At 41.3% G+C, this 27,934-nt stretch overlaps 1 protein-coding gene across 3 annotated transcripts in view; it reads left to right on the top strand.

The window, feature by feature from the left end:
* LARGE1 (LARGE xylosyl- and glucuronyltransferase 1) overlaps window positions 1-27,934 on the top strand; it is a 598,897-nt gene that overhangs the window by 330,379 nt on the left and 240,584 nt on the right. For all 3 annotated transcript variants that reach the window (XM_036864771.1, XM_036864770.1, XM_036864769.1), the window contains exon 6: window positions 23,515-23,686. In XM_036864771.1, the coding sequence (XP_036720666.1) occupies window positions 23,515-23,686 (172 nt within the window). The remainder of the gene's footprint in view (window positions 1-23,514; window positions 23,687-27,934) is intronic.

The following is a 27,934-nucleotide window of genomic DNA, read 5'->3' as shown; positions in this document are numbered from 1 at the left end:
AGAAGATAGTGACCTGAAGCAGATAGGGAACCGGAAGAGAAGCCTTGTTCTCCCAGCGTGAATGGCAGCGTGGCGTGTTCACGGGTATAAGAACAGACGCACTCTGGGGTCTAGCCTGTCTGCGTGGGAGTCGTGACTGTCCGGCGTGTGCCCATTTTTGCAAGAGGGGCTTGCAGGTGAGAAGCTGGCTGGAGGGGCACCCAAGAGTTTCTTAGGGCTTTATGTCCATTGGCGAGTCCACCCTTTTCACTTAGATCACATTTGAGGTGTCTTTGTGGGACAGATCCGGAGCCTCATGTGGAGAAAGGTCATCAGGAACTCACCTCACAGCCTTTTGTGCGGCCCCAGTGACACTTGCTTTATTTGTGTGGTCATAATATCATTGGTCCATCTATTCTAGACTTATCATTTTAGACCATGACAGACAGTTCCCAAAGAGAAGGTATAGAAGTGTTTTGGTTAAAATACAAGTGTTTTGGTTCCTAGTCTTTGACATGATGATCTGATATCAGTTAGATTGCTTTTGGTGCATGTGGGGGGAAAAAAAGACTCCAGTAAAGATGACTTAAACAACCCATTTCTCACATAGCAAGAAGCCCAGTGGTTGTCAGTTGCATGCAAGTCGGTAGTCATGTCGGGGATTCTCTTGGGCTCCTCATGGTCACAGCCAATCCAGTAGCCATCTCCTCACAGGATAGCGGGAAGGAAAAAGAGAAGCCTTATTCCTCTCTATTAGGGAAGGAATCTTCTCCCCCATATCTCCCAGCAGATTTCTCCTCAGCTGCATTGGCCACAATCGTGTCCTTTGCCCCCTCATGTCTACAGAGGAGACTGGGCAAGTGAGGGCTTCTGTGTGTCTTATGTGTGTATCTGTGTCTGTTGCTCTCCCCTTACTTTCTTTCTTTAATCTGTGATTTCTGAGTTAACTAGTTTGGAGTTCGGGTTGGCTAACTTTGTTGGGATTTTCTGAGGCACTTAGTCTGTAAGTGCCTTATGGAAGTTCCCAGTCCCTCTAAGACCAAGGTGGATTGACTGCCAGTAGTTTCCATTTTCTTAGCAGCACAGGGCAACTGGCTGGCTGGGGAAAGCTGACGCTAACTCTAATTAATAGGTAGCTGAATTCTCACCTAATTAAGAGGAAACAACTCAGGTCTGTACCTGTGTACAAATCAATCAGTAGGTAAGGATTTGCTGAATACACAGTATTCCAGGAGAATTCAGATGTAGAAAAGGCAATGTCTTTTCCAAGAATTTAGTGGAAACTAAAGAAATAGGGAACAGTGCAATACCAATCAGTTACCAGGTGGATAGGCAGGGAAGGCTTCCCAGGAGAGATGGGACTTGGCACTGGGCCTTGGGAGCTAGTGTGATTTCCACAAATGAAAGGCTCCATTCCCCGTGCTAGGTACCTCATCATCAGAAACAGGTGTAGAGCTTTTTATCTTGCCCTATGAATTAATGATAGCTTTCATTGCCTGAAGAAGAGAATAGCTTTCCCCGAGCAGAACTCCTTTGCCTGCTTATGATCTGCTGAGCTTAGCTGTAAAACTTAATACCCTATCATTGCAGTTTTTCTGTCAGAAAAGAAAGAAATGCATTTCTTTTATCTGCCTGGCACTTCTTTCTATTTTTCACTTATGAAGTCTACACCTTTTGATAGTAGAAACACCTAATAAACCAGTACTAAACTGTCTGCAAGGGCTGCTCAGGATGGCCCTAGGGGAGTGGAAATTGGATTATTTTACCTCTGGTCTTCACTGTCCAAATAGTCAATATGTCTACATTTGAATTAAAAGCAAATGGAATGTCTACTGTATGCAGAATATCTTGGAAAGCACTAGGGGAGTTTCCGAGGTAAAAACTGTGAGCCTACCACAGAGGATACAAAGGATGCCCATATAGAGGAGATAGATACATGTGTGCCAGAGTGTATTACCCACAGAGTAAATAAGGTGGAGAGAAGCATGCTTAGTAGCAGATGAGTGTGGACCTAACTGGCCTCACATTTGGAAAACTGAACTTTCATTTTATAGTGTGCAGAGTCCATTTTAAAACCATTTTAAAACCAGTTTCCCTGCCCTATTCAGTGGGTCTGAGGGCAGAAGAGGCAGCTGGGTGGGATAGGCGTTTTTTGAATTCCTGCCTGAGGTTCTGTTTCTCTTATTTATTAGATAATGTGCAACAGAAAGCCAGCTCTTGCCCCGTGGGGCATTGCTGAAATGAACAAGTAAGTCCAAGATCCTGATATTAAGGGTCTCAGGTCCAGAGACCTAGTGACAATATGGGCAGTATGTCTTGGCAGATGAGTAGAAAATCAGGAAAGAATAGAGTTGGCGCATCTGCTCCAGACTTACCATTGTGTGCCATGGCAGTTCCCCCAAAAGAAAGCACAGAAGTATTTTTGTTAAAAGCTACCTCCATAGACTGCCTTCATCCCCTCCAGGTGACTGCCTTGAAAGTCAGATAGGTTTTAACAGCAGACTTGACAGGATTTGGACCTGTTGGATATAGCAGTAGAGGGAGAGAGGGATCAAGTTCAACTCCTAGAATTCTGGAACAAGCTGGTGGGTGTGTGGTGGTATTGTCTAAGTTGGGGGAAACTGAGGAAGCAATAGGCTTCAGTGGGAAATGCAAGAGTTCTGTCTGTCATCTAGACTTCCACTTAGAGGTGGTAGGTATGGAGTTTACTGGATGGGACTGGGAGCTGTCCAGAATAAAGACGTTCTCATACTTAATGTGACTTCCCCCGCCCCCTACATAATTGCATAGTGCAGGATTAGCTGATGCACAAGCGTGCCTTTCTCTAGGGGTCCTGCTACAAGGTGAGCACTGGTTAGGGGACAGCTAGGTCCATCCAGCTATGGACATCCTGCGGCTCTGATCCAGCAGAAGGAATCTACTCCCCCCTTTCGGGTAGGGCCAGCATGAGCGTGCTCTTGACCTAGTGACATTAACATCTGGGGTTCCGGTACAGGGGAGCCTGAACTTCAGTGCAAGCATTTAGAAGATTGCTAATCAACAGCAGGTGCCCAGCACATGGAGCTTAGAGTCCTTGGTTCAGTGTGAAGTTGAGATTAGGATGAGGCTCACCTGGTTGGCTGACGAGGCGCTGAGCCTGGTGGAAAAGTGGAATCCCTCTTGCTGGGAGCAGGGCATCCGTGGGCCCTGAGAGTTCATTGCTGCCAGCCAAGAGAGACTTTTCCTTGAATCCACTCCTGGACAGACTTGCTTGTCTCAACTTTGTATTCTTTCATTTGTAAGCCTCATTTAATTCTCCTTCTTACTTATGGAGTTGTCATTTTTTCTTCCTGTAAGTCAGGATGCTGACGACTTTAAACCCTCACCTCTTTCTTCAGAGGCAGTTCCTTAACTCTGGATAATGCAGAACTTTCCAGTAGGTCAAAACTAAACAAAACGTGTACTCTTGTACCAGGATCAAATCAAGGTCGTGCTGTTCATCCACACACAGTTTTCTGAGTCTTCGCTAAAGCTTCCAGGCAAGGCGCCTCAGCTGTTGATGTTCTGGGCCAGATGACTCTTCATTGTGGGGTCTTCCTGTCTGATGATGTGTGACATCATCCCTGTCATCTACCCACTAGATGCCAGTAGCACCCTTCCCCTCGTGGTGCGACAACCAAAAATGTCTCCAAGCTTTACCAAATACCCTTTAGGGGGGAAATTCGCCCCTGGTTGAGAACCACTGCATTAGAATCTGAAAAAATTAGGGGTGACTCCACTGTTTAGACAAGCCCTGACTGACCTGTGACGCTCTGGAAGGCAGTGAGATGGGAAATTCAAGTCACTAAGTCAGAGACCAGCCAAACAGATTTATGTCGTGTTATTCCCAGTCACGTGAAACGTAAGCAACATCCAGACGTTCCTTACTGGACACCTGACCTGTGGACCCCACGGTGATATCCATTCATAACTCTCTGACCTCACTTGCGACACCAAGGGGCCAGATCCTGTTTGGTCCCTGACTGAAACACGGAGAGCAAGCCAGAATTATTTCTAAACAAGGATAACTTGGAGTAGGAAACTTGGAAACATTTAAAATTTTCACCCCATGTTGCACCATGTCACTAACTCGATTTGGGCAAAAGTGCATATAGGTGTTAAAGTGTGAGTTTTCTTGCTTAAGAACAGTGGACGGGACTTCACAGTCTATAAATTCTGTCTGCCTTCCGTGATCAAGTCACAGCATTCCATGGGGACGTCAAAAGGCCCTGGGCTTCAGAAAAGTGATTTTCCTGAAGGTCGGGAGAGGTGAGTTTCAACCCTACCATTTACTAGCTGTGCGACTTGGAACAATGATGTTTCGAAGTTTTAGTCTCCTGTATGTAAAATAGAGATATGAATTCCTTCCTTGCTTAATTCACGGAATGTTTTCAAGAATCAAATGAAATAAAAGATGTGAAGCTGCACTGTAAACTAGCAAATGCCCTGCATCCATGATTATTATTACTGTCATCATTCCTATTATCATTTTTGAAAGATGGACATCTTTAGAAACTGACCTGTTAAATATCCTTTTATGTACTCAACTCCCTTGGCTAAAAACTTATCTAACTAGGATATTTTCATTGGATTTAACCACTCAGCCGGGCTGAATTCAAGAACCCCAGTGGGTTTTAAATCTGCTCACTACTGGCTAAATAAGATGTTTGAAGAGAAAATAGCAAGCGGTGATCAACATCTTATTCACAGGCATAATAGCATTGCTGAAACTCCCCTTTCTCATCCCCTATTGTTATTAATATGGTGTTATTACTTAACGTACATTGTTTCCCAGAGTGTGCTTGTTGCGTTTACATTATATATACATAATACATACACCGTACCCTCCAAAACCAGCCATTATGAAGAAGCGAGGGGAGATCACGGGCGGTGGCAGCTGTGGTAAGGCACTAGCGTTCCGAGCTCCCTTACTGTGATCAGACCTTTATTCTGCTTGTCTAGTAATGAAATATTCCTTATTCTAGACTCAGAATTAACTAGCAGCTCGCGAGTGCAGATTCTGTCAGGCACTCTGCTAGCTGCTTCCACACACATCATCCCATTTTCAGCCTCCCGGAACGAACGTAAGTGGCTTTGTCTCCATTTTTCAGACACCGAATCTGAGAGAGCAGGGGATGGACCAGACTCCAACTTGGATTTTCCAACTCTGAGTCCAGGGCTCATTTCATTATTCCAGGTTGTTTCCAGATCAAGAATGCTTAAGTATTCCCACACCAGGGAATTAAAAACAAAAAACATCTATCGATAGGGACTTGATGGTATCTGTGCAAGTTACAGAGCTGGGCCGTTAATCTGGGTGTTGATGGTCCCAGCCAGGAGTTAGCATTGATTGGTTGGTTCATTTCCCCAGTTGTTGGGTTCCTCAGGCTTGATTGCACAAAGGAATCGCTTGGTAGCTTTTGTAATGCAAAACAATACCCGAAAAACAGTGCCAGCCTCTCCCCTTAATTGTATATTAGCATCACTCCTGTGTGATCTTTATCAATCCAAAACAAGCAGCAATGCCAGGCCCCACCACTAGATATCCCAAATTAGTTTTTCTGGGCAGACCTGGGAGTGGGCCCAGGTGATTCTAATCTGGACCACTGCTCCAGTCGGTCTTCATCAGCATTCTGGAGAAGGACACCCAGACTCCAGTTGACCTTTGCTCTGGGCCCTTGATAGATAGCATTGCTCATGTAAAAAAGGACAAGCATCAGAGGCCGAGATTTTTCTCTGGCACCCTCTTGAGGTGCTAAGGATTAACAGATACACACTACTATATATAAAATAGATAAACAACAAGGACCTACTGTATAGCACAGGGAACTCTATTCAACATTTTGTAATAACCATAAAGGAAAAGAATCTGAAAAAGAATATATATGTATGTGTAATTGAATCACTGTGCTGTACACCTGAAACTAACACAACATTGTAAATCAACTATACTTCAATTAAAAAAACAGAATCCATTCTAACGGTCTTTCTGGATCTAGACTTATTTTTCAAGCTTCTCTTTCTGCTTTTTTTTATTTGGATGTTATTAACAGTTTTCTTAGTAGAATGTTACTGGCCACTTGCCATCCTGCAGATGTTGGAGAAACATTTGTGCTGGGAAGGTTGGTGAGTCCTCATATGAGTTGCATTGACTGTCACTCTGTTGCAGTGTTCATTTGTGCTGCAAATATGAGCTCGATATAGGAGTCACCTTCACCTTTGCTGATTTTACTTCCCATTTCCAGGTGCAGTTAGGGCTCCAACCCAAGCTTCCTAGTAAGACTTTATCTATAGCTTTCACTGCCTAATGATCATTTGAATATCTTATTTTTCTTTTGAATATCTTATTTGAGTCAGTTTCCAAAATGATTAAGATTTTTGGAACGAGGCAAATCAGATTTTCAGTTCCAGCTCCTGTAATTCTTTAAGATTGTGTGACTTCCTTGGTGTCTACTTTATTAGGGATATTGAGTGACTTAAAAGATAATATTTGTAAATTGCTTATAGTGTCTACTACAAAGTGAGTAATCAACAAATGTGGTATTATTGTCATTATCATAAATATAATAATATTCTTTTCCTTTTAACTGTGATCTCCTAGGAAATAGGAACGTTCCACATTTATTATTTTTTTACTTAACATCTAGTACAGAGTTTGCACACACAAGGAATGTTTAGATAAATGAGTCTTTTTCAGAATTAGGTGATTTTTTTTTTTGAAGGGGGATTTAAAGCATTAGGAATTCCTTTGATCAGTAGCCAAATCCCCAAGTGGAAGTAAAGGCTTAAATAGAATTATCTTGTAGCACGCACCATTGTCTATAGTACTTTCTAAGGGTGACATTCTTTTCCCTTCTGCATTCTCACGTATGATCAGTTCTAAATCTAGACAAGTTAGGCAGCTATATCCTCAATACCTGGTTTCCTTGACAACCCTTCATATAAGTAGTAAGGGCCTGTTATGGGGGGGGGTGGTGAATGCCAATATAACTACAGTCTTAAGTCATCTTGAAACAAGGCTTTCAAGGTCAAGGCTAAAATATTTGAAATTATAATAAAACCTTTACTTAATATTTCCTAGATGCATTACAAGAATTGAGTAAAGGCATCATCTTTTCAGGGGTGACCAGTGAAGAGGCTCATTTTTGGCTGTGAGCTGAGAGAAATTCTGATTGTCATTGACAAGGTTTACTTTTGGATCTTTTTGCTACACCAGGAGAGTTTTGCCTTCCATGTTTCATTAAAAGAAAATAACTTTTAAACCAACCAGAAATTAATTAAGTGGCACCTCTGGTTCATCCTCCTTAACCCTCCTTCCCTGCTTGTCGTTGGCCCTCCCCTGCATTTTGAGTAAAGTTGACCTGTAGGGTGGATCCCTGGAGCTGGGAACAGAGAGTGTCACCGGCAAAGGCTTCACCTCCAAAGGATCATAGAGCCCTCTGAAAGCAAAAAGCCCTTCGTTAATGCAGAGCAGCATGGGGCCGCATTAATTGCAGCCTCTGAGGCTGTCCTTTAGATGGTTCCCTGTGAAGGAGGTGGTGAGAGTGGAGGAGGAGGAATGGAGGGTAAGAGGGTGAGAATGGGTAAAGTGTCCTCAAATCTCCAGGTGAACTTGAGAACAGATCACTGTCATGTTTTATGATTAAACTGCCTTCTGATTAAATTCAGGAAGGCAGGAAGAACTGCTATACTCAGCAGATGCAAATGTCTGGACTCAGGTTTGGGGTTATTTATCTATTTTTGCACACTTCTTGTGTGTTTTGTGGCTTATTTGGTGTCATATAATCCTATAGAGTGAAGTTTTTCAACCTTTTGAAAACTTTATTATTACCTACCCCCAGTAGCCTTTTTATATATTTTTAAATTGTACTCCCCCCATTACATTTTAATAACAAATCACAGTAATATCCAAGATTTTTTGTTTTCCCCCCAAGAAGCAATTTTTGATTTTGTTGCAAGAAGCAACAATTTTGCATTTTTTAAGAATGAATGCTGAGAGGGCAGACAGCAGAAACAAGAAGAACTACAATCCTGCAGCCTGTGGAACAAAAACCACATTCACAGAAAGATAGACAAGATGAAAAGGCAGAGAGCTATGTACCAGATGAAGGAACAAGAGAAAACCCCAGAAAAACAACTAAATGAAGTGGAGATAGGCAACCTTCCAGAAAAAGAATTCAGAATAATGATAGTGAAGATGAGCCAGGACCTCGGATAAAGAATGGAGGCAAAGATCGAGAAGATGCAAGAAATGATTAACAAATATCTAGAAACATTAAAGAAAAAACAAACAGAGATGAACAATACAATAACTGAAATGAAAACTACACTAGAAGGAATCAATAGCAGAATAACTGAAGCAGAAGAACAGATAAGTGACCTGGAAGACAGAATGGTAGAATTCACTGCCACGGAACAGAATAAAAAAAAAGAATGAAAAGAAATGAAAACAGCCTAAGAGACCTCTGGGACAACATTAAATGCAACAACATTCGCATTATAGGGGTCCCAGAAGGAGAAGAGAGAGAGAAAGAACCCGAGAAAATATTTGAAGAGATCATAGTCGAAAACTTCCCTAACATGGGAAAGGAAATAGCCACCCAAGTCCAGGAAGCTCAGAGAATCCCATACAGCATAAACCCAGGAAGAAACACGCCAAGACACATAGTAATCAAAGTGGCAAAAATTAAAGACAAAGAAAAATTATTGAAAGCAGCAAGGGAAAAACGACAAATAACATACAAGGGAACTCCCATAAAGTTAACAGCTGACTTCTCAGCAGAAACTCTACAAGCTACAAAGCAGTGGCATGATATACTTAAAGTGATGAAAGGGAAGAACCTACAACCAAGATTACTCTAACTGGCAAGGATCTCATTCAGATTCAATGGAGAAATCAAAAGCTTTACAAACAAGCAAAAGCTAAGAGAATTCAGCACCACCAAACCAGCTTTACAACAAATGCTAAAGGAAGTTCTCTAAGTGGGAAACACAAGAGAAGAAAAGGACCTACAAAAACAAACCCAAAACAATTAAGAAAATGGTAATAGGAACATACATATCGATAATTACCTTAAACGTGAATGGATTAAATGATCCAACCAAAAGACACAGGCTCGCTGAATGGATACAAAAAAAAGACCCTTATATATGCTGTCTACAAGAGACCCACTTCAGACCCAGGGACACATACAGACTGAAAGTGAGGCGATGGAAAAAAGATATTCCATGCAAATGGAAATCAAAAGAAAGCTGGAGTAGCAATACTCATAGCAGATAAAACAGATTTTAAAATAAAGAATGTTACAAGAGACAAGGAAGGGCACTACATAATGATGAAGGGATCAATCCAAGAAGAAGATGTAACAATTATAAATCTATATGCAGCCAACATAGGAGCACCTCAATACATAAGGCAACTGCTAACAGCTATAAAAGAGGAAATCGACAGTAACACAGTAATGGTGGGGAACTTCAGCACCTCACTTACACCAATGGACAGATCATCCAAACAGAAAATTAATAAGGAAACACAAGCTTTAAATGACACAGTAGACCAGATAGATTTACTTGATATTTATGGGACATTCCATCCAAAAACAGCAGATTACACTTTCTTCTCAAGTACGCACAGAACATTCTCCAGGATAGATCACATCTCGGGTCACAAATCAAGCCTCAGTAAATTTAAGAATATTGAAATCATATCAAGCATCTTTTCTGACCCCAACGCTATGAGATTAGAAATCAGTTACAGGGAAAATAACGTAAAAAACACAAACACATGGAAACTAAACAATACGTTACTAAATAACCAGGAGATCACTGAAGAAATCAAAGAGGAAATCAAAAAACACCTAGAGACAAATGACAATGAAAACACGATGATCCAAAACCTATGGGATGCAGCAAAAGCAGTTCTAAGAGGGAAGTTTACAGCTATACAAGCCTACCTCAAGAAACAAGAAAAATCTCAAGTAAACAATCTAACCTTACACCTAAAGAAACTAGAGAAAGAAGAACAAACAAAACCCAAAGTTAACAGAAGGAAAGAAGTCATAAAACTCAGAGCAGAAATAAATAAAATAGAAACAAAGAAATCAATAGCAAAGATCAATAAAACTAAAAGCTGGTTCTTTGAGAAGATAAACAAAATTGATAAACCATTAGCCAGGCTCATCAAGAAAAAGAGGGAGAGGACTCAAATCAATAAAATTAGAATAGAAAAAGGAGAAGTTACAATAGACACCGTAGAAATACAAAGCATCCTAAGAGACTACTATAAGCAACTCTATGCCAATAAAATGGACAACCTGGGAGAAATGGAGAAATTCTTAGGAAGGTATAACCTTCCAAGACTGAACCAGGAAGAAATAGAAAATGTGAACAGACCAATCACAAGTAATGAAATTGAAACTGGGATTAAAAATCTTCCAACAAACAAAAGTCCAGGACCAGATGGCTTCACAGGTGAATTCTATCAAACATTTAGAGAAGAGCTAACACCCATCCTTCTCAAACTCTTCCAAAAAATTGCAGAGGAAGGAACACTCCCAAACTCATTCTATGAGGCCACCATCACGCTGATACCAAAACCAGACAAAGATACTACAAAAAAAGAAAATTACAGACCAATATCACAGGTGAATATAGATGCAAAAATCCTCAACAAAATACTAGCAAACAGAATCCAACAACACATTAAAAGGATCATACACAATGATCAAGTGGGCTTTATCCCAGGGATGCAAGGATTCTTCAATATATGCAAATCAATCAATGTGATACACCATATTAACAAATTGAAGAATAAAAACCATATGATCATCTCAATAGATGCAGAAAAAGCTTTTGACAAATTTCAACACCCATTTATGTTAAAAACTCTCCAGAAAGTGGGCATAGAGGGAACATACCTCAACGTAATAAAGGCCATATACGACAAAACCACAGCAAACATCATTCTCAATGGTGAAAAACTGAAAGCATTTCCTCTAAGATCAGGAACAAGACAAGGATTTCCACTCTCACTACTATTATTCAACATAGTTTTGGAAGTCCTAGCCACAGCAGTCAGAGAAGAAAAAGAAATAAAAGGAATACAGATTGGAAAAGAAGAAGTAAAACTGTCACTGTTTGCAGATGACATGATACTGTACATAGAGAATCCTAAAGATGCCACCAGAGAACTACTACAGCTAAAGTTGCAGTTTACAAAATTAATGCACAGAAATGTCTTGCATTCCTATACACTAATGATGAAAAATCTGAAAGTGAAATTAAGGAAACACTCCCATTTACCATTACAACAAAGAGAATAAAATACCTAGGAATAAACCTACCTAGGGAGACAAAAGACCTGTATGCAGAAAACTATAAGACACTGACGAAAGCAATTAAAGATGATACCAACAGATGGAAAGATACACCATGTTCTTGGATTGGGAAAGTCAACATTGTGAAAATGACTATACTACCCAAAGCAATCTACAGATTCAATGCAATCCCTATCAAATTACCAATGGCATTTTTTATGGAAATAGAACAAATCATCTTAAAATTTGTATGGAGACACAAAAGACCCCGAATAGCCAAAGCAGTCTTGAGGGAAAAAAACGGAGCTGGAGGAATCAGACTCCCTGACTTCAGACTACACTACAAAGCTACAGTAATCAAGACAATATGGTACTGGCACAAAAACAGAAACATAGATCAGTGGAACAAGATAGAAAGCCCAGAGATAAACCCACACACCTATGGTCAACTAATCTATGACAAAGGAGGCAAGGATATACAATGGAGAAAAGACAGTCTCTTCAATAAATGGTGCTGGGAAAACTGGACAGCTACATGTAAAAGAATGAAATTAGAACACTCCCTAACACCATACACAAAAATAAACTCAAAATGGATTAAAGACCTAAATGTAAGACCAGACACTATAAAACTCTTAGAGGAAAACATAGGAAGAACACTTTTTGACAAAATCACAGCAAGATGTTTTTTGATCCACCTCCTAGAGTAATGGAAATAAAAACAAAAATAAACAAATGGGGCCTAATGAAACTTCAAAGCTTTTGCACAGCAAAGGAGACCATAAACAAGACGAAAAGACAGCCCTCACAATGGGAGAAAATATTTGCAAACGAATCAATGGACAAATGATTAATCTCCAAAATATATAAACAGCTCATGCAGCTCAATATTAAAAAAACAAAGAACCGAATCCAAAAATGGGCAGGAGACCTAAATAGACATTTCTCCAAAGAAGACATACAGATGGCCAAGAAGCACATGAAAAGCTGCTCCGTATCACTAATTATTAGAGAAATGCAAATCAAAACTACAATGAGGTATCACCTCACACCAGTTAGAATGGATATCATCAGAAAATCTACAAATAACAAATGCTGGAGAGGGTGTGGAGAAAAGGGAACCCTCTTGCACTGTTGGTGGGAATGTAAATTGATACAGCCACTATGGAGAACAGTATGGAGGTTCCTTAAAAAAGTAAAAATAGAATTATCATATGATCCAGCAATCCCACTACTGAGCATATACCCAGAGAAAACCATAATTCAAAAAGACATATGCCCTGCAATATTCACTGCAGCAGTATTTACAATAGCCAGGTCATGGAAGCAACCTACATGCCCATCGACAGACGAATGGATAAAGAAGATGTGGTACGTATATACGATAGAATATTACTCAGCCATAAAAATGAACAAAATTGGGTCATTTGTAGAGACATGGATGGATCTAGAGACTGTCATACAGAGTGAAGTAAGTCAGAAAGAGAAAAGCAAATATCGTATATTAACGCATATATGTGGAACGTAGAAAAGTGGCACAGATGAACCTGTTTGCAGGGCAGAAACTGAGACACAGATGTAGCGAACAAACGTATGGACACCAAGGGGGGAAAGTGGCGGGGGGTGGGGATGGTGGTGTGATAAATTGGGCAACTGGGATTGACATGTATACACTGATGTGTGTAAAATGGATGACTAATAAGAACCTGCTGTATAAAAAAATAAAATTAAATTTTAAAAAAAAGAATCAATATAAAATGGTGGTAATGTAGAAATAGATAAACAGAACAACAGTGAAAGGAAACATAAATGGTATCTTGAACTTCCTTTCAGAATCTTAAAAGGCACCTCCAAAAATAGGTATTTTATTTATTTTTTAACATCTTTATTGAAGTATAATTGCTTTACAATGGTGTGTTAGTTTCTGCTTTATAACAAAGTGAATCAGTTATACATATACATATGTTCCCATATCTCTTCCCTCTTGCATCTCCCTCCCTCCCCCCCTCCCTATCCCACCCCTCTCGGTGGTCACAAAGCACCGAGCTGATCTCCCTGTGCTATGCGGCTGCTTCCCACTAGCTATCTATTTTACATTTGGTAGTGTATATATGTCCATGCCACTCTCTCTGTCACAGCTTACCCTTCCCCCTCCCCATATCCTCAAGTCCATTCTCTAGTAGGTCTGTGTCTTTATTCCCATCTTGCCACTTAGGTTCTTCATGACCTTTTTTTTTTTTTACTTAGATTCCATATATATGTGTTAGCATACTGTATTTGTTTTTCTCTTTCTGACTTATTTCACTCTGTATGACAGACTCTAACTCCATCCACCTCACTACAAATACCTCCATTTCGTTTCTTTTTATGGCTGAGTAATATTCCATTGTATATATGTGCCACATCTTCTTTATCCATTCATCCGATGATGGACACTTAGGTTGCTTCCATGTCCTGGCTATTGTAAATAGAGCTGCAGTGAACATTTTGGTACATGACTCTTTTTGAACTATGGTTTTCTCAGGGTATATGCCCAGTAGTGTGATTGCTGGATCATATGGTAGTTCTATTTTTAGTTTTTTAAGGAACCTCCATACTGTTCTCCATAGTGGCTGTATCAATTTACATTCCCGCCAACAGTGCAAGAGTTTTCCCTTTTCTCCACACCCTCTCCAGCATTTATTGTTTCTTGATTTTTTGATGATGGCCATTCTGACCAGTGTGAGATGATATCTCATTGTAGTTTTGATTTGCATTTCTCTAATGATTAATGATGTTGAGCATTCTTTCATGTGTTTGTTGGCAATCTGTATATCTTCTTTGGAGAAATGTCTTTTTAGGTCTTCTGCCCTTTTTTGGATTGGGTTTTTTTTTTTTTTGTTATTGAGCTGCATGAGCTGCTTGTAAATCTTGGAGATTAATCCTTTGTCAGTTGCTTCATTTGCAAATATTTTCTCCCATTCTGAGGGTTGTCTTTTGGTCTTGTTTATGGTTTCCTTTGCTGTGCAAAAGCTTTGAAGTTTCATTAGGTCCCATTTGTTTATTTTTGTTTTTATTTCCATTTCTCTAGGAGCTGGGTCAAAAAGGATCTTGCTGTCATTTATGTCATAGAATGTTCTGCCTATGTTTTCCTCTAAGAGTTTGATAGTGTCTGGCCTTACATTTAGGTCTTTAATCCATTTTGAGTTTATTTTTCTGTATGGTGTTAGGGAGTGTTCTAATTTTATACTTTTTTCTTTTTTTTATAAATTTATTTATTTATTTGTTTTTGGGTGTGTTGGGTCTTCGTTTCTGTGTGAGGGCTTTCTCCACTTCCAGCGAGCGGGGGCCACTCTTCATCGTGGTGCGCGGGCCTCTCACTGTCGCGGCCTCTCTTGTTGCGGAGCACGGGCTTCAGACGCGCAGGCTCAGTAGTCGTGGCTCACGGGCCCAGTTGCTCCGTGGCATGTGGGATCTTCCCAGACCAGGGCTTGAACCCGTGTCCCCTGCATTGGCAGGCAGACTCTCAACCACTGCGCCACCAGGGAAGCCCCTAATTTTATACTTTTACATGTACCTGTCCAGTTTTCCCAGCACCACTTATTGAAGAGGCTGTCTTTTCTCCACTGTATATGCTTGCCTCCTTTATCAAAGATAAGGTGACTATATGTGTGTGGGTTTATCTCTGGGCTTTCTATCCTGTTCCATTGATCTATATTTCTGTTTTTGTGCCAGTACCAAACTGTCTTGATTACTGTAGCTTTGTAATATAGTCTGAAGTCAGGGAGCCTGATTCCTCCAGCTCCATTTTTCGTTCTCAAGATTACTTTGGCTATTTGGGGACTTTTGTGTTTCCATACAAATTGTGAAATTTTTTGTTCTAATTCTGTGAAAAATGCCAGTGGTAGTTTGATAGGGATTACATTGAATCTGTAGATTGCTTTGGGTAGTAGAGTCATTTTCACAATGTTGATTCTTCCAATCCAAGAACATGGTATATGTCTCCATCTATTTGTATCATCTTTAATTTCTTTCATCAGTGTCTTATAATTTTCTGCATACAGGTCTTTTGTCTCCTTAGGTACGTTTATTCCTAGATATTTTATTCTTTTTGTTGCAATGGTAAACGGGAGTGTTTTCTTAATTTCACTTTCAGATTTTTCCTCATTAGTGTATAGGAATGCATGAGATTTCTGTGCGTTAATTTTGTATCCTGCTACTTTACCGAATTCATTGATTAGCTCTAGTAGTTTTCTGGTAGCATCTTTAGGATTCTCTATGTATAGTATCATGTCATCTGCAAACAGTGACAGCTTTACTTCTTCTTTTCTGATTTGGATTCCTTTTATTTCTTTTTCTTCTCTGGTTGCTGTGGCTAACACTTCCAAAACTATGTTGAATAATAGTGGTGAGAGTGGGCAACCTTGTCTTGTTCCTGATCTTAGTGGAAGTGGTTTCAGTTTTTCACCATTGAGGACAATGTTGGCTGTGCGTTTGCATATATGGCCTTTATTATGTTGAAGAAAGTTCCCTCTATGCCTATTTTCTGCAGGGCTTTTATCATAAATGGGTGTTGAATTTTGTCGAAAGCTTTCTCTGCATCTATTGAGATGATTATATGGTTTTTCTCCTTCAATTTGTTAATATGATGTATCACGTTGATTGATTTGCGTATATTGAAGAATCCTTGCATTCTTGGAATAAACCCCACTTGATCATGGTGTATGATTCTTTTAATGTGCTGTTGGATTCTGTTTGCTAGTATTTTGTTGAGGATTTTTGCATCTATGTTCATCAGTGATATTGGCCTGTAGTTTTCTTTCTTTGTGACATCTTTGTCTGGCAAAAATAGGTATTTTATACCTAAATCCTTAGTTTATGTCATGTTTAATGTCCATTAAAGCTCAAAAATTGAATATCAAAAAAGAAAAAAAAGAAGAATGAATGCTAAAAAGTAGTTTATGGTAAGAGGAGAAGAGTGGTTTTTTTTTTCTTTGCATTTACTAGAAAAATGATTGCCTCCATTCTTAGCAGATGCCGAGAGTGTGTGTGTGTGTGTGTGTGTGTATTTGTGACTTTTAGCTGGGTCCGCTTTATTCCTGGGTTCATTCTCCATCACATTCTTGCCCCTTGGCTCCTCATGATGTCAATTTGTACATGCACGCACATACGCACAGTTGAAGATTGAAGATAAAGAGGTTATGATATAAACCAATAAAACACCATACCATCTGACTTAGAACTAGAACAGTATCATCAAAGATATCTGGATGTCTTCACATTCCATTACCCTACCTCCTCCAGCCCCCATCAAGGTAAACCACTAATGGGAATGCTGTAATAATGCTTTTTGAAATTGTTTTTCTCTCTCCCCAAATTGTACTGTATTCCCCTCCAAGCATTCATCTGATGTTTGAATGAATGAATGAAGCAGTTCCACCAGTGTATTCCCCTCACAAGGAATGGTTCTCAGTAAGCATTGCTTGTTTACATGTATTGTTTTGGTTTTTCAAAACTATTCATTGAGTGCCTCTGTGTGTCAGACACTGTGCTAAGTAGACATACATAAATACATACCACACACTGTAATAAGAAGAATTGCAGCTTCTAAAAATATTAAGTCCAGGCTACGCAGGAGCTAATGCAATTTTCTCCTCAGTGCATTGAAAAATCTATTAGTTAAGAAGGCAGCAATATTTCAGGAAATTAAACCACTGTAACAGTCCAGTTCACAAATCAGAACTCCCAGTGCTTTGAAACGCTCCATTTCATAACGTAAAGTACTCAGAGAGGTTCAGACGATCCATAAATGCTCCAGGGACCAATCCCCCCAGGCTTCACAGAGCTAAATAGAGGATGCTTCTTGACAGGCATGAGAGAGGAAGGGGTTTTGTGGCCACTGATATGCGGAGGAACATGTTTATAGATTCGTGATCACATTCCTCTTGATTGACCGTGCCTTTGTCACCATTCTCGAATTAATTATGCTTGTGGAAGATGGCTGCTCAGTAGATTTCTGAATAATGAGCATTTCCGGTGAAAGCCAGATAACTCACTTTGGGTGGGGTTTTATTTTCTAAATAAATGTTCATCGACGCCTAGTAGGATTGCTGTTACCTGTAAAGACCGACTTAGGGCTCTTACAAGGTTTTCCTCCAAGACTCCATTGTGGGAAGATGTGAAATGTGTAACTTAGCTCTCCTGTTGGTACCGGTTACTCAGAATTTCACAGGAGCTGACCTAGAGCTGCTTTTACCGAAATGGGATTTCTGAGTTTAGAAAGTAGAACAGTCAGGAAACCTTCATGCCATGAAGCATAGGGCCATCTAAAGAATGACGATCTTCCACCAACACTTTCTTTTGTTAGTCTTTGAGAAAGATCCTCTCTCCCTATACATCCAACCCTGTCAAGTTCAGGTGGGACTCTTAAGTTTAGGGCTGTTACATATCTTGTTTCTGAACAATAAGCTGGTTGATGATCCAATATAAATGATCAGCCAACAGGCCTTGAGAAATACAGTGCCTACTGTATCTCCTAAATTACTGTTTCTTAGGGTGTAGTCCACTGCTATATCTAAAATGGATAACCAACAAGGACCTACTATATAGCAAAGGAAAATCTGCTCAATGTTATGTAACAACCTAAATGGGAAAATGTATAACTGAACCACTTTGCTGTACACCTGAAACTATCACAACATTGTTAATCAACTATACTCCTGTATAAAATAAAAAGTTAAAAAAAAAAAAAAAGGAATTCCATGGACATCTGGTTAACAATACAGATTTCTGGGCCCTACCCCAGACCTGATGAATCATCACCTCTGGGTATGACCCTGGGAATCTGCATTTTCTGTAGGTGTCCTCCAAGGTTTTGATGCCCATCAAACTTTCTCTTCCATGGGTTGCTAGAATATATTCCAAAAATACAGTTGAGATTATGTGTCTTTGCTAATGAAAACCTTTTTGTTGCTTCCCACTGACCTTAGGATATTGGCCAGAGTTCTTTATAGATATTCTCCATATACTGTACTTCATACAGTATTCTCTAACATCTCACCCTTTCCTCCTTCCCCACAGCCTTTCCCATCACTTCCAGCTTCAAGCTTTATCTGGACATACCAGATTGTAGTTATTTTACACACACACACACACACACACACACACTTATACACACACGACTGTTTATTTATATCTCTGTGCCTTCACTGATACTAATACCTCTCCCATCCTGCTTTTCTCCCAATATTTGAAAAACTCAATTTTCACCTGATTTGTCAAGATCAAATGTAAGGCTCATCTTTTCCAGACATCTCTGATTATTCTCCCTCCCTTCCAACCACCCGACCTTGACTGTCCTTCTTCTAGATCACTGCTGTACATATACCTGGAGGTATCATAGTCCGGTTCTTACCATCATAATATCACAGATGTGGTAGCCACTTTCCAAGATAGCCCTCAGTAATCCCATCCCCTGGTACTCACACTCTTGTCTAGTCCCTTCCCAGTTGCCCAGGGCTGACCTGTATAATCAGTAAGACGTGGCAGAAATGACACTTGGCCTTCTGAGGCCAAGTCATAAAAGACATCCTAGCTTCTTTCTTTTTCTCTCTTGGATCACTCACGCTGGGAGAAGCTAGCTGCCATGTTGTAAAGGCGCCCAGACAGCCCTATGGGGTGGTCCACGTGGCGAAGAACTGAGGCTTCCTGCTAACAGCCGGCATCACCTCCCAGGCATGGAGGAGTGAGCCTTCTTGAAGCAGATCCCAAGCATTTAGATGTCTGTAGGCTCAACCGACGTCCTTACTACAACCTCATGAGGAATCCTGAGCCAGAGCCACCCAGCAAATGTGCTCCCAAATTCCTAACCCAGAAACTGTGTGAGGTAATAAGTATCGCCGTTTTCAGCTGCTGTGCCTTGAGGTAACTTGTTATGCAGTAAAGGATAATGAATATACACTAGACCATAGACTCGTCAAGCACCAGCCATGTTTTATTCGTTGTGGATGCTGGTCCCTAGCCCCTCCTCGGTACCTGACCCATATTAAGTGTTCTGTAAATGCTGATTTAAATGATTCCAACTGAGCTAAACTGGAGCATATTTTTGCTGGCAAGGGTAAATACAAATGCAGATGACTTTATCTAGTAGGTAAGAATCTCATCTTTTCTGTCACTCTAAATATAATTGGTAACAATATTAACAATTAAAAATAATAGCCAGTACCTATATACAGCATCAGAATTCTCAAAAGCCTATAGAGTATGTTCTTTGAGGATGCCCATTTTACAGACGAGAAAACAAAGGTACATTGAGGTTTAGTTACTTGCCCAAAGTGACCCAGCCAGTGAGTGATGGAGCCAGGATTCAAACCCAGGCAGTCAGACTCTGGAGTGCATGCTGTTAACCAATTGAAAAGTTAATATTGAGCGCTTATGATATAGCGAACACTGAACCAGGCCCCTTAGTTCTCTTGCCTCATTTAATGCTTTTGCAAAACTCACGGGATCTGTATTTATGTTCTCTATTTCATGGGTGAGGAGTTTGAGGATTAGAGAGATGAGCCTACCAGTGGGAATCTGGCCATTCGGACTCCCAAGCTTATGCTCAGTTCATGACCCCGCGTGGCACTCTCCGGAGTCCCCACCCCATCCGAGCTCCTCACCCTCCATTTCTCAACAGTTATGTTCTGAACATACAGGTTGGTTGCCAAGACGACCACTCAGAAACGACATGAAAGGCAAATGACTTTTCAGACATTCTGCGGCTAGGATGGTTTTTCCTTTTTAATTTTAAAAAATGGGTCGCGGTGATTTGTAATCCATAGGAAAATGTTGGTAGGGATAAGAAATGTATTGTGAGTAATAAATATTTCCAGAATAATGAGGAAAGCTTCCAGATTACAAATAGAGCAACTCCCTAGGAAAGGAGCAGGATATGCTACTATTATCCCTATTTTTCAGATGAGGAAATTAAGGCCCAGAGAGACTTCGAAGCCAGGAGTATCCAACTCCAAAGTCTTTGTACCTACTTGCCTTGAAAAACTGCTTCTTGACGGACATAGATTTGGCTGGGTTGAGGCAGGGGCTTGGCTATGGCCCTACAGTAACTAATCCAGGAGGGGAGAGCACGTCTGAATAGGCCCGGGGCTGCCGGAAGAGTGAAGAAGAAAGAAACACTGGCATCATTTCAGAGTAGAATATCTAGGGCTGGGGGACTGAAATATGAGATAAGAGGAAGGACTCAGTCCTCATCCCCCAAATTTCAGGTACTGAGATAATAATATCTGACCTTTAGACTAGTTGGAAGGGATGAAAATAAGGTAGCACATAGAAAGCTCTTCCCACAATGCCTGACACCCAGTAAACACTCAGCAAATGCTAGATAGTATTTTCTGTTGGGATCATTACGGGAGCATCCCAATGCCTCCTTAAAAACAATGCCTTTAAGAAGAAATAGGGATCATTTCCTGACAAAACCAGCCTCTTTCCCTGCTTTCCCTTGTTTATCAAAGGTCAGAAACCAGCCTCACCCCTGAGATATCACTTTCCTTCATGCCCTGGGTTTTAAGCACGCACCTTTGGGAATGTGTCTTCTGTCAGCCCTTTACCTCCATCCTCATGTCACTGTTCTGGTCAGATTTCCTGAGTAACTTTTCTTTGGACCACCCAGCATCACATGAACCCTAGAATCGCTTGCAGCACTTCACAGAAACTCCCCTTGGGGTCCATGCCCCCAAGGACGTGGCCACTTTGGGAAGGTGAATTTCCCCTTGACAGCATCCACCACCCCCTACTTTACACAGCAACCCTTAAAACCTGGGATTGCTTTTGTTCCTTTATGTAAGTGCATTAGGTGGTATTCTTGAGCACAGTTGGATTTTTTTGCTAATTGAATGTCAGAACATGCTGCTTAGAATTATTAACAGCCATTGCAAGGATAATAATCTTTCCATTAACATAAACCTAACTTTCATTCTTATTATTGTTTTAATTACATGAACCCTTTCGCGTGCTGAGTGATGAAGAACACTCTAGGATATTGCTTGGCTAGGCGGTGGTGTTTCTACAGGGTTCTCTGGGGTCAGTCTGCATGATGCCCTCCAGGTTTCTGCACCTTGCCTCTGAGGATGGACCTCTCCCCGTTGACCCCAAGACTTCATGTCCCTGGTTGGACCGAAGTTTATTGTAGGGTGGAAGTGAGATCAGTAGCAGTGTGGATTGCTACTGAGAGTGCCCCGAAAGGTTATATGGGTGACCACTCTCACCCCTTTTTTTTTTCCTCCTAAAACCAACGATGTGCAGTCCAATTTGGAGATCCACCAGAGGGGGCTTCACGTTTCCCAGTAGATCCCAGTTTGTGATTTACTAATCTTTTATATAGAAATATAGGAAAAAGAGATGGGTGATTTATTTTCCCTGTCAAAACTATCTCTATTCCCTACTTCCTCTTTACTGTCAAAGGTACAATAACTTATCACGCTCCAAATCCTGAATCATCTGAGCCTGGGTAGTGCTGACACACATTCACTAGGGGAAGGGAAGTGGGCTTTATGGATACTGGATGCTTTGTAATCCTCCCAGCAATATTGTGATGTGAGTGTCTTAAGCTCCCATTTTGCAGATGAGAAAACCGAGGCTCATGGAGGTTAAATGACTTGCCTGAGGTCTCACAGCTTATTGGAAGTGGAACTGATGCTAAAGCCCAGGCTATGGGTCTCAACAAGCTGTGCCTCTTCCAGTGTACTGTGCTGACCTGGACCCTAGCAATTACAGATACCTCTTCTCCTAGTTGAGGAAAATGCCAAAGGTAGCATTTGAACCCAGGCCTGGCTAACTCTGCAGTCATGCACGTGGTCAGATATTTTTTGAGAAATGACTACGTTGTTACCATAATACAAATGACATTGTCCCTGCCTCAAAGAGTTCCAGTCCAGAGCAGGAGGGAGACATGGAAAATTAGACACAGCACGATGGCTTGCTGTGCTGGAAGAAGGGAAACAGCTTGCTTTGGGAACCCTCGCCCAGCCTGGGGCAGCGGGGAGGGGCGGCTGGAGGGTACCTTCTAAGTTGGAACTCGGAGGAAGAGCAGGATTTCGACAGAGGCAGAGCGTGTTCCATGCTGCTTCTAAGAGAAGGAGCCATTTATGACAAATGCATATGCTTCTCACCACACGTTCTTTCCTCCTATAGATTCCTTAGTTTTCTTTCTGGGATTTTCTTTCTGAATACAAACTCATTCAAATGCTTCCTTTACCTCTAATTGAACACTCTAACTTAATTGATTATGTATTAAGTCGGGGACTTGGAGTGACATTCAGGCCTGGGCTCATGTTGAGATTAATTTATTCCTGTAGTCCTACGGTTCTGTAATGCATCTGAGTGCCTTGCGTGTGTGTAAAAATTAAAGTCAGGAGTTGGAGCCATCTAATTAGACGGCTTAACCCAACGTGCTGGTGTTCAGTCTCACCAAGCTCTCCTGCTTTGATGGTAACCAAAATAGATGAATAAGTTAATCAAAGGTCTGATTAAATAGCACGGCTCTGCAGCATGGGCCGATGATTGCCAAGCTTCAGTTCAGGCAGATTCTCAGGGGAGAGAGGAAAGTGAGCTGAGTTCCCAAGGCCAAGGCTTACATGAAAAAGAGTTATATAAAACCCACTGGAGGGAATTACTCGAAGCCCTCAGACCTCAGATCTTAAGATGATGACCAGCTCCTTTACAGCTTTAACAAAATAGATAAGCATAACAGTACCATTGAATAGTCATTTTTAATGACACAGAAATGGAATATGACTTAAAGAAATATATCTACCCGGGAACAATTAGCTACTGGTTGCAAAAAATATATACAGTATGATTCAATTTTTGAAACCTTTATTTCTTGTTTTGTGCATATTCTTATTTCCTCCAATGAGCCTATATAATTTCTATAATAACAAAGATCTTATTTTTAAAAATCTGAACATAGTGTTTGCATGTGATAGTTATTTCATAAACAGTACTTTCCTTCTCCCTTGATTCGGATACATTTTATTCCAAAAGAACTTCATATGCCATGAAGTTACATGAACAAATCTTTAAGAAAATATTCATTCATTTACTCAACAAATTTTTATTTGATGCTTTTTATGTACCAGGCACTACTTATAATGGTTATACAAAAAAATTAATGCAGTGATTTGTTTTCCTTTCTCCTGCTCCCTCTCTTCACTGCCCTGTCTAGTCTGAAGTTTCCTGGATCCCCAACAAACATTACTCTGGGATTTACGGTCTGATGAAGCTTGTCCTCACCAAGACTCTTCCTGCCAACCTGGAGAGGGTCATCGTCCTTGACACAGACATCACCTTTGCCACCGATATTGCAGAGCTCTGGGCTGTGTTCCACAAGTTCAAAGGTAATGGTAGCTCATTTTTTTCCTGGTATCTTTGAAGGTGTCAGCATGTCAAGAATAGTGATTTTTTTTCCCCAGTGTGAGGTCAACTCTTAATGAGGTCATTCTAATGAAACAGACAAGGAATTATAAATAGAGTTGAGCATCAGTTTTAGTACTGCCATTTGAAACATGTGAAACTGGAATTTGCTTGTGTTTCTTTAATAATTGAAGAGGTAAGGTCTGTGTTCATAGGAAGAACCCAATTGAAGGTTGCTGAATTGCTTGGTAAGAGACAAATATCAAATGTGTGTATTTTGTATGCAGATAATTGAGTTGACTTCCTGGTGTGGAGACATGCATTTATCAGTTTTCTCTTTTTATCAAATGATACTTTGATTGCCGAGAAAGCCTGTGAGGTGGTGGTCATGGGCATTGATTATAGAGTGTTTGCAAATGTCCTTGTGGCTTTCATTAATGTTGTGGTTTATCATTTTAAAGAAGTATATAAGTTTGGCTTTTTAAAATGTTCCTTCTAATCTAGTTGGTTTCTGTAGCTCTTGTCACTGCCCCAAGGTATGTGCGGGTATAAGGTGGGAAATTGTGAGCCCGATGGGTGTACATGACTCTGGTGTGGATGCATGAGAGAAGTGGAAGTTAGCACAAACCTTGGACTATTATTTAATACCCCTCTTCCAGGGGTCTTCCTTAAAACTGCATAATTTTTTAATTTTATATTCTCAGTATTAGACAAATACCATGAGAGATAAATATGGCGGTGAGATTTTTTTTCTTGTGGCTTCTGCACTCTGGCTTCTGTGTTTAAAATCCCTCCTGCCTCTTTTCTATAGCTCCTTATCCTATGAAGGTGAAATACTGCTTAGTGATTTTAAATCACAGCATTTTCGTGAATCAGAGGATATTCCAGTTGGTTTCTGTTTCCGTTCACGGACAGAAGAGTAAATTCCTCACCCACTCCAGTCTCTGCCTGCTTCCTTCTGGGGGCCTCCCAGCTCTGGGGTAATTGAAAAAAGTCCTCAGCACACCATGGGGGAAAACACTCTGACCCTTGGACTCTTTTCCTTGTCAGGATCAAAACTTTCCTTACTCGTGTCAATAATGGGACTAGTTTTACTAGTCATTTAGCAAAGCTGTTGAAATGGAGTGTGTCTCAGCTTTCTGATCTCTTCTTCATAGAATGTTTGGATCTGTCTCTTTATTTCACAAGTAAAGGAACAGAAGCTTGGTAGGATGCAAGGTTCCACCCGGAGCTGAGACCAGAATGCCTGTGTGTGTTGGCTTCCCTCTGCATCTCTTTTCAAGTCCCCCTATCAGGTCTGCTGGTTTTTTCTGATTACATTGAACTCACTGGGGACAGTTTTTCTATAGTTATGTGGTTGAGTTGGCCAAAAAGTTCTTTTGGGATTTTTCCATAAGATGTTATGGAAAAACCCAAACGAACTTTTTGGCCAACCCCATATTTTATTCCTGTTTTCATGCTGATGTTCAGTATTCAGTGATGTATTTATTCAACAGGCGCTTATTGCGTCCCCACTGGGCGTCACTGGCTGTAAGGAGTGGGCTCTGGCTGTAAGATGAGCAGTGAAGGGGAGTGAGAGTTAACCACCTCTCCTGAAGGGGCTAAAGCTGGGACAGTATCACAGCAGAGGTGATGATCGTGTCTGTCCTGCCGGATAAGAGTAGTGGTTGTGCGCGGTGGTGATGATCGTGTCTGTCCTGCCGGATAAGAGTAGTGGTTGTGCGCGGTGGATGCCCACATTCCCCTCTGGAATAAAGGGCTTCTTCCTCCAGCTGCTGGGAGCGTCGCCTGCAGATGGGCTCAGCTCTCAGCCCCCTTTCGGGATGACCTTAGGCGAAGAGAGTCACCTCGCCTGGGGCCATGCCCCCTTCCTGGGGCGCCCCACATCATGGACCGACTGATGCACGTGGGATCTTGCAGGATCCACTGTAACCTTCCCTGGAGTCCGCCTGGCAGCTCCATTTCTCCCTCTGCCCAGCCCTGCTGGTGTTCCTTCCCTTTCATAGGTGCTGTTCCAAGAGCTCTCCCTAAGTTAACCTCCTGCGTGCTCACTCCCATCCTGGAGTCTGCTTCCCAAGAAACTCACTCTGAAATATTCATTCAGAACTGCAAGTCTCCCCTGGATAAGTGTAACTCAACAAAATCCCTGGAACAGGTGGCCACTAATTGTAGCCTTGTAACTAGGAAATCACATTTATTCTGTTCCAGCCAGGACATGCCACAGTGCTGGTGGGGTTGTGTCGCCAGTCATAACAACAGTAATAATGCTGGTGTTAAGTCGTACCCGCCCCATATCATCTGTGGAAGGGAAGGCTCTCAAGGCTCTTGTTGCTCCCAGAGCTGGCCCAGGGATTTGGATTCGGAGGAGGACTCTGAGACTCAAGGCAGTTTCTGGGGCAGAGCAGAATATATGGGTCAAGGTCATAGCAGGGGAAATTTGAATGCGTGGAGTTGATTTAATAGGCTTCGTTTATTTGTTCATTCTCTCACTGGTCCATTTCTAGCATTAGTTAGGCCTCCACTGGAATATATTAGATGCTGTTGTTAGAACAGGACACCTGCCTTCAAGGAGCTCACAAACAAGGCATACTGTCTTCCGCTTTTATCTATCACCATCAAAGGAGTGAGTATAAAACATCTGAGGTTTTCCCATGCCCACCCTAACTTTTCTGGGAAAATATGGAAGTGAAAAGAAAATAAGCTCTTATCTTTTTCATACGGTACTCTTTTGTACAGGGTTTGTTTTGTGTGTGTGTGTGTGTGTGGTTCTTTCTTTCTAAACTGGAATGATTAGAAGCCACGTCATGGTACAGGAAGAAAGTCCCTTAGGACAGACCCATAAATGTAGAATGCTCTGATCCAAGAGGGAGAGTTCCCCTCTCATAAAGGCAATCGCAGTTGACATCTTCACTGTAAACATTTTGAGTGATGTTGATGCAGTTTGGCCTTGTTGGTTTTTCTCTGGTTTGGAACAGCTACTTACCTGGGGCTGCAGTGGCTCTTGTGTTCAGTCCCATATAGGCTTGACTCCTTAAGGATGCTGTGAAATCGCCCTTACCTAAAGTCATTACGTGGAGAACCTAGTAAGAAGCTTTTTGTGAGGACTTAGACCATCCTCAGCCTCTGCCGTGGGCAGCTTTGTGTGCCTCTTGGGGATGTGCACGTGCTCCCTGAGCCCTGACTTCCCCTAAGTTGCAGATGCTCCCCCCTCAGCATCTGCACCCTTATCAAGCCTGCTCCACCTGCTGGAGGATTTTCAGAGCCTCTGATTCTTAATAGGAAGAATCGGACATGCCATTGATGGCTAGAATTAGGAGTCACATTTACTGAGCTCCTACTAGCTGCCAAATAGTTTGTTGACTGTTGGGAGTGTTGCAAGAATAAATCAAGTTCAATCCCTATTCATTTGAGTGTATATGTGAATAGGGGGAGAGAGACGATAAACAAAAAAATAAATAAAATATATAGTGTATTAGGTGGTGAATAGTGCTCAGGTGGAAATTAGAGAAAGGAGATAAGGGATGCCTCTGTGTGTGTGTGTGTGTGTGTGTGTGCGTGTATTATTTTAATATGCAAATAGGGTCATAATGGAAGATCTTACATGAAAAGTGACATTTAAGCAAAAATCTGAAGAAGTTGAGATGACAGGCATGCCAGCTGTCTAGAGGAAGGGTAGGAATAGTGTCCTAGCCAGAAGGAACAGCAAGTGTGAAGTTTCAGGAGTGATGTGGCCTGACTTATTTGAGGACTCAGATGGAGTTCAGAACAGAGCAGAGTGAGCCCAGCAGAGGGGCGGGGGCTGGTGAGGTCAGATCACGGGGACCTTTGTAGGGCAGTGGGAGGATGTTGTCTTTCCCTTCAGAGATATGGGAAGCTGATGTCTGGCTTTGAGCAGAGGAGTGAGGTGATCTGATTTACATTTTTAGTGGATCATCCTGGCCACGGAAACGATTTCTGAGATGGTTGCAATCGTCCAGGTGAGCCATGTTGTGGACTCAGACCTGGATGCGGCAGTAGGGGTGAAAGACGTCATCATATTAGGTACATTTTGAAGGTCAGATAGTCAGGATATCCTGTTGATTGGATGTGGGGAGCAGGGGCACAGGAGTGGAGGATGCCCCAAGGTAGCTGGACGGGTGAGGTGGCACATGTGAGATGGAAAAGGCTGCAAGAAGAACAGGTTATGGGGGATGATCAGGAGTTTGGTTTGGGGCATTTTTAAATTTGAAATA

This window comes from Balaenoptera musculus, chromosome 10 (assembly GCF_009873245.2).
Source record: "Balaenoptera musculus isolate JJ_BM4_2016_0621 chromosome 10, mBalMus1.pri.v3, whole genome shotgun sequence".
In the NCBI taxonomy this organism is placed as follows: Eukaryota; Metazoa; Chordata; class Mammalia; order Artiodactyla; family Balaenopteridae; genus Balaenoptera; species Balaenoptera musculus.
The sequence above is the reverse complement of the archived record's forward strand: the minus strand, read 5'-3'. Positions and strand labels throughout refer to the sequence as shown.